Source organism: Anticarsia gemmatalis, chromosome 4 (assembly GCF_050436995.1).
Source record: "Anticarsia gemmatalis isolate Benzon Research Colony breed Stoneville strain chromosome 4, ilAntGemm2 primary, whole genome shotgun sequence".
Classification (NCBI taxonomy): domain Eukaryota; kingdom Metazoa; phylum Arthropoda; class Insecta; order Lepidoptera; family Erebidae; genus Anticarsia; species Anticarsia gemmatalis.
In genome coordinates this window covers 6,047,649-6,055,486 of record NC_134748.1, presented here as the reverse complement: position 1 = coordinate 6,055,486, position 7,838 = coordinate 6,047,649, and the positions used below count along the sequence as shown (strand labels likewise).

The 7,838-nt window shown below is 36.5% G+C and overlaps 1 protein-coding gene across 1 annotated transcript; it reads left to right on the top strand.

Annotated features, from left to right (window-relative positions):
• The first annotated feature begins 7,119 nt into the window (after nucleotides 1-7,119).
• On the top strand, nucleotides 7,120-7,838 carry LOC142972300 (uncharacterized). Its single transcript, XM_076113290.1, has 2 exons — nucleotides 7,120-7,160; nucleotides 7,277-7,838. Exon 2 carries the CDS (start codon nucleotides 7,284-7,286, stop codon nucleotides 7,683-7,685), a length of 402 nt encoding a protein of 133 aa, XP_075969405.1. The 5' UTR covers nucleotides 7,120-7,160; nucleotides 7,277-7,283; the 3' UTR covers nucleotides 7,686-7,838.

The following is a 7,838-nucleotide window of genomic DNA, read 5'->3' as shown; positions in this document are numbered from 1 at the left end:
CTGCGGACTATCCTGTGTACTTCCAGTATTTCCCGTGCATTAATAATGTAGTTTTCACATAGGATGAACTTTTGAAATGACTACTGGATTTAGTCACACAAAATATTATAGTTAAATGTATAATTAAAATAGTTCGCTATGAGTATCAATTACTTGAGTTGGGTGTTATAAACCATAATCAATGTGGAGGAGCAATCAAAACTTTTCACATTACACGGTAATACAATCAAATTTTCGCTCGAAACAAAACCTAGTAAATTCCGATATAGCATGTAAAATCGTGAAGTTATGTTAGGTAACCTGTCATTACCTTCAACAAAATCAATATTGGCGTACGGTTTTGTGTACGGTATTTACGGCGAATGTTCTCGAAAATATACGCATTTACTACAATTGGTACACGGCCGTTAGCATTTGATTTCAGGAGTTCAGCGGTTTTACTCATGTCTCTTATAACTGGATTGGCTTTATTTTTCTGGTTAAAAGAGACTGTAAGCTAATGAGAATGACTATAAAAACAACGAAATAATGTATTAAGTACGTTTTAAGTTAACTGAGTTGAATCACGCCTACATGCGTCACGGTAGGGGTAAACCAAGGGCGTGTAATCTACTTAATTAACCTTGTACCAAAATACCTTATTATTACCACCTAATGAAGTTCCGCAAAGTAATTAAATAGCGTTTACCCATAACGAGCCGACGAGGCAGAATGGTGTAATGTAATATTATCTCGAATTATACCAGTTGGTGAGTTATTGGACAAGTTCTCGGAGAGCTAGCGACGCTACTGATTGACAGTTAATTTCGCGTCCAATTTGTTATTTCCCGATGAGAAATAGAAAACAGCTGGCTTTCTTTCATTCGAAGAAACTTGTTCGATATTAGTGCAGAGCTGCGGTTTTATTATTATTTTCCTTCATAAGGCTCGTGGTGCGTTATTTACCGAGCCGACATTCAGCGACATCCAGGAAGAGATATCGCTGACCTATATCCACACGTGCGCGACGCAAACTATAATACTTTCCGAAATAAAGAAAACTGCTTTATTGCCTTCGGAACAGTTAAACGGCTCTTTGTCCAGGTCCAGACACATAAAAAGTGCCAAATATCCGAGGGACGCTTAATGGCATTTCGGTTAACGGGTCTCTTAATAAATGTTTTGGAAACTTTATATGCTATACTTATTATGTATACGTACATAGATATCAGTTAGCTTTATAGGTATTGATTTCCTATTTTAAAGATAAGTTGATATAATGGTATCAGTCGCGCGTATATAATTCGATGCCACTTATGACCGCTAATTGCTATCTGCAATAAAATATACAATATCTTTTATTGTTTCTCGATTAATTTGCGTTGTGCGGAAGTGCTGACTATAAAATCTCCAATCATTTTGCCGTGCACTTACAAAAATTTAAGAAAATTTGGGTTACTGGAGTAAAAGCAATGAAAGTAGGGCCTCTGATTGGTTTTATGCCAATTTGCGGACGTCCGTTAATCGGAACACCTTACAGTTTGTTCGTTAAGTTATAATAATGTAGTCACTGTGCGAGGTTTTAATGCGCAGAAAGTTTGTATGGTGGTTGCGTAATATAATAATAAAATAACACATTAATGGTAGTAAATGTTGGTTAAATTATTTTAAAGGCATCTGGTGTTTTCCTATTTTTATAGGCTAATAAAATATGGTGGTATGGATCGACCGTAAATTCTTGTGGTAAAAACGCAAATGTTATGTGGCGCATTCCAATAAAAACATAGACACGAAGAAATTACTTTAACTTAAGAGAACTGTTGATTTATTTAAATCGACAAAATTGAGACATTATTGTGATGATAGCTCTTAGAAAAGTAGTTCACATAAAAATTCGCTGCGGTGTCAAACGAAGTGGTGTATTCGTTAAGATTCTGCACTCCTAGCTTTAGTAGGCTGTTACATTTACATAGTTACCTCTCGACTCAGCGAGAAGAATAAATACTGACGTAGGAATTTTAATTGCCGTGTGGAATTGCATTGTCTATTAATATACTGTTATCTGTTCGATTTAAGTTTTTTTGGTACTTTGACAGCAAAAATCAATTTGCTACAGAATTTTGATGAAATTTCACTGGGCTTACTCACTCTGACTGCGAGGAAAGGCAATTTAGCAAATAACGTTACATTTGGTCCCGCTGAGTGTTCTGGGAGAGCGAATGCGATCGTTCGATATTCCGTTTACTCAGCCAGAAATTCGTCCCTACGGTAGTACAGCCTGAGAGCAAATTAAAGAGCTTGATTAAGTTAGTTCCTGTTGATTTATTGCTTTATAACGATTCGAACATTATTCAAGATTGATTATAACACTTAATTTAATTTCTTGCTATAAGAGAACTTTACTGAAAATTCTATCCTTTCTAAACAAGCTTTTGCGCTGCTGTTACTCAGTCTATTCTTACACTCAGTCAAATCAATCCGATATCCATTACAGTTTCGAGTATCAAGGGACGTTATGTCGTGGTTGTGAAGCTCGATTAACTTACAAAGTATTATGTTTTTCTCTGAATCATTCAAAAGTTTCCAAAGACTGATTCCTGTCGTTTTTTCCGTGGGGCCAACTTTCGTAACCGGTGGTAATTGGTACCTTTTGACTGATCATTAGTCGTTTTCGCAACTCGAAATGGATAAAAATGTTGTTGTTTTGATTACTCGGATGAAATAAAAGCTACGATTTTAAGGTAACTACTGTTTACTTGTTTTACGTAGTAAACTCTCACATTCGATGAATATCGTCGAATTTCTGATCATGTTATGAAAGTATGATTTCGTTAAAAAAACAATGTTCTGATATTAAAGGGATACTAAGAGAAACCTGAATAAAGAAATAGCCTTCGTTAAGTTTTACCAAACCATGGAGAATAAACTTAAGTAAGAGTTGTTTGAATTTTCGAAGCCTAACTTTACACTTCCGGATTTTTACAGTAGTCATTATTCAAATTTGTATTCCTAAACTGCATATTTAGAATTTGATTAATCATAGTAGGTATTTTCATAAAGTGTTGATTTCAACAGGACGTGGCTCCTCACTGCGAGAGCGTTCGTGACATGTTTAGATTTCCGACTTACAATGGGGTAACTGAATCAAAACTATACCCGAACTATCTCTAAATTGCTACAAATAATACTACTTAATAAACAAACAGCTTTGAGGAACAGGAAGGTAAAGAGCCAGGCAATATATTAAAGCTAGGACGGTGCAAATTACACCGGTTCGGCGGAAGGAAAACCGACCTATTTTCCTTACGGCCGTAAGCAATGTACACAATAAGCATTGAAACAACCCTTTTACTTTGCCGGCTAACACCCGCTGTTCCTCAGCGAGCACTAATGGAATGGCTTGTTAGATGTTTACTCACATTTATACTGTAATATCTACAGCTCTGATGTACAGAAATCTTAATGAAATTCTTGCATGTCGCGAGTTTCGTTACTTACATCTAATAAGACTTCAGAACGTAATGATAAAAGTAAACTTTTTTGTGGTATTAATTCATTAATTATTATTTAGCTAAGATGTGTTTGTAACGACGTTAATAAAATAAGACCTTCTATCCAACTTATATCCGCTGGTTAAAGTGTATTGAAAAAGGAACACACCCGTCTGTGTTTTTAAAGGAAATATGTTTTTGTTAACAAAGCTTTGACGGATTTTTGAACATAAATAAATTGAGTATTGCAAGTATTATTTGGCTCTAAGGTTTTTATAGAACTACAAAAATGTATATCAAGATATACTTAAATATGTAAAACGAACAGCCAAGCGTAAAGGTTTCAGTTGAAATGTCGATTTGTTCAGTAAACCTCAGCTTTATACTTCGTTGTTTTTACGCTTATCGGAATATTTAGAGTACTTAAAAGACGCAATAAATTAATTATTATATTATATGAGTATTCATTTTATTGTTATTACAAATGTTAATATACCTAAAATTTATACTACTTGTCATGTTTTTATATTGTTTTTATCTCTATCTACCTACCTAAAATAAATTAATTAGCACTAAATTAAAATTGTATTATTTTGTCTAGACTTTACCAAGTACACGTACTATGTGAGCTAAGATTTAAGCGTTATATAAGAATTAGTTATTACTCATTCAAAGTTTTCGAGGTTGTAGAACACAATACCAATGTAAAAGTATTTATTGAGCATAGTATTGAATCATCTAACGTCCTATTGTTTCTCTGCACAACTGGGTACATCTTAATGTTACGGTAATATTTCTCACGATTGTAAAGCAAGGCGGGGCGTGGATCGGTATCGATTGCTAGTTCTCGGTACGCTATAAACGACCGAGAGTTCTAATTATAGTGTACGCGCACTCGTACACCTTATGTCACATAGTACAAGGTTACTATAGCGAGGAAATTTGTTCTAGACGAGTTTCCGAAAGCGGCTAGAAGAAAGTACTTTTACTGAGAGAAGGCGCGACGTGGCACAGTTTCCACGCGAAACGTGGCGGGAGGTACATGCGCTCACGTAGCCCGGCGCCTGCGCAGGCTTTCCAACTCACACCACAAATTTAACAAGCTTCACTGGTGGAGGGGAAATGTACGGGATATAATCTAATTTACTGCTACAGCCCACCGGATGAACGCGATGTTTCTCGATGTCGCTCGACACCAACTTTTCCGAGTTTTCCAATGCCTAGGCGGTACAGGTTTCCCCTTTCATAACCGTTCAGCAAGTTGCATCGCGTAATTGAAGTTTACCGATACTAGTTGTTTTATAATTCGTTGATAAAAGATTTTATATTTTTTAAGTAACCAGCTTCTTGCCTACTCCGCAAGTTGTAAATGCTAGGAATCAATAAAATTAATTATTATCAGTTATTATTTGCAATGTCGAAACTTGGTGCAAACGTGCTTAGTTGATATATCATTCATAAAAGTGGTATTGGATTAATTACGAGTTTCTTATTTCTCGGCAGAGATTCTAAGATAATTCTTTTGAATCTAAATACCCTTGTGACGTGCTGATTGTTGTGGATTATGCTTCAAACGGAAACGTATACACGTACGAGTAAATTTATTGTTTTACCAATAAACGTATAAAATGTTTAAATAACGATTGATAAAGCTATATGACTATGTTATGGTATCTGCACACGTGATAATGATTAGAAGATTATAGACAAACGCGAAACGATGGACGTAAATTATAAACAAAGTTTTAGAAACCAAACTTGAAGAAGTAACCTGAATTTGGTATCCCAAGTATCTAATAGATCATCACAAAGAAAAAGGGTACATGGCACGTGCTACTGGTAATAATTTCGTAGTAAAATAAGTCTATAGGTACCACTATTATACATCTCTGGATTGGAATTAATATCTCGATCTCGCTGAGCTGTGTGTTTCCGTGCTTCGCAGAGCACGTAGAGTGTCAAATCCTAGGCTCGTTTAACCAACTTAAAGGATTTTGGGTACTGTATTTTAACAATAGATTGACGACTAATCTTATCAAATTACGAATGATTTGTAGAGAAGCTAGAGGATTAGATACAATATTTTTCCACGACGCTAACAGGAACAAACACTGCAATAGAGTGCGGTAACTTCTTTATGTCATTCAGTTGGCAGATTTGGCACGAACAAATAACACCCCGCATCCTGTCAATGTTTTTATTTTGATTATGATTGGAGCAGCTATGTAACATACAATGACATATAATAGTGAAACAGCTCCCAATCGAACAGACTTATAAGGTATGATTTCTTTGTTCATATATTTGCATAGCAAAAATCTTCTTTGTGGTTATCCCCGAAACTCTTTACAAATTCCATAAAAGGAATAATACAAAAATATTAACCCTTACTTACTACTTACTTGGCAATAGATACACTACAATACGTTAAGTAAGTGTCGTACCGCCTGCCATTAGAATAACATTTGTCTGAAGATTCACACTTCCTAAATCTTGTGGACCTACATCAGAGAGCAGATAGGATGAGTGCATACATAAGTTTTATTTGATCGTGATAGGTCGGACTTGGTTCCGCGACCTTTCGCTCCTACTTTCGCATTGCATATTGTTTCGACATTTTCCGTATGGCATTCTTTTGACATGTCTCAACCAATGCAACAAGATCCCTTAACATTACTTAAGAGTATAACAAGAGTGAGCATCCTGTTTGCTGTTTTGAGCAACTTTGAGTAAAACAACTAAAAGCTCTTGTGAAATTGTAAAGGTATAGTGAATTTGGATATTTTAAAAGCATAGATTTCGACCAAAATATTGCAATTAGTGTCCTAGGATACTAATTACAATATTTTGTTGACAGTTGATACACGTGTTGTAATTTCAAACATTTGTAATTGAGTGACTAATACGTATGAGATGTTTACTATTTTGCATAATTCATTACCTACAACCGGTACTTCCGAGTACTAAAAACAGCGAAATAGTTCATATGAAGTATACGTTCGGTACTAAAGTATTTTATAACAATCAAGTTTGCGAGATGCGAGTTTCATTTGCAGAAACACGGTTTCTGAATTAAGCTTTAACAGACAGCTCGTGTTTTACTACCCCGGTTTGAGTGCACCTGAGTGACGTGGGGTGTCGAGAGCTTCTATTTATAGCACCACTATGTTACGAGAACAGGAAAAAACCAGCTTCTAGAAAAATATTAAGTACCTACGTACTGGGCTGTGGGATCCCCGATATTAATAGTGTGTTCTGCTGCTTCCTGCAGGTGTCTCAATTGAATGTAATTTTTAATCGCTTTAATATTTTGAAGATAAAAATTATAATAACATTCCTGAGTCATAAAACCACACGTTTATTTTTAACATTTCTATGAGCCTATCCATTGATATAAAATAGGCTTATCTAATAACATAAGTAACACACATGTTTAAGTTTGATTGAATAACAATAACAAAGAAATGGAATTTGAACTAATATTGCGATTTCGTTGAATTTTACATAAGTCCATGAAAATGACAAATGGATTTATAAGAGGGATTTGCAACAAGGTGATAACTGCTTAATTTTAGTTTAAGAATATAATCTGATAATTCACTGATATACGTATTTATGGCTTCGGCTGAGTATAAAAACACTGCACAAGTCAGCTACCAGCATAGTTTTCATTGTAATTAGTGAAAAAAGGTGAGTTCAATAGAATTCTATTCACTTAAGAAGCAAGTCGAGCATACGGTCAAAAGTTACAATAAATAAGTGGTCGTAACATAACTGTGTACTTACTCGTTAATTTTGTGTTTCAGACTAAAGATGAGAACCTTCCTAGCTCTTTTCGCCCTCGTGGCCGTGGCTTCTGCCGCCCCTGTCCAGCCTCTGGTGCAGATCATCGTGAACGTGAACGCTCAGGATGTTGGCGCCGGTGTTGTCGACATCGACAAGCCCGTCCGCCCCGACCCTGGCCCAATCATCATTGACGAAGAGCCCGTGATCATCCCCGACCCTATTGTGCTCCCTGAGCCCGTCCTCCCCGAGGTCATTCCCGACCCCGTTGTTCTCCCCGAGCCCGTCCTCCCTGAGGTCATCCCCGACCCTGTCGTTCTCCCCGAGCCTGTGCTCCCCGAGATCATCCCCGACCCCGTCGTGCTCCCTGAGCCCGTCCTCCCCGAGATCATCCCCGAAGCCGCCGTCAACCTCCCCGAGGAACTCAACTAAATATTTAAAAGGAATATTTCTGCCGTCGACGTCCTGAAGTAATCTTCACCCTGATAATGGAAGTGAACGGGACAACACAACATCTTTTATAGTACATCAGACGTAAGCAGATATTTATTGCATTGTTTACGATCATTAAATGCATTTTTTATA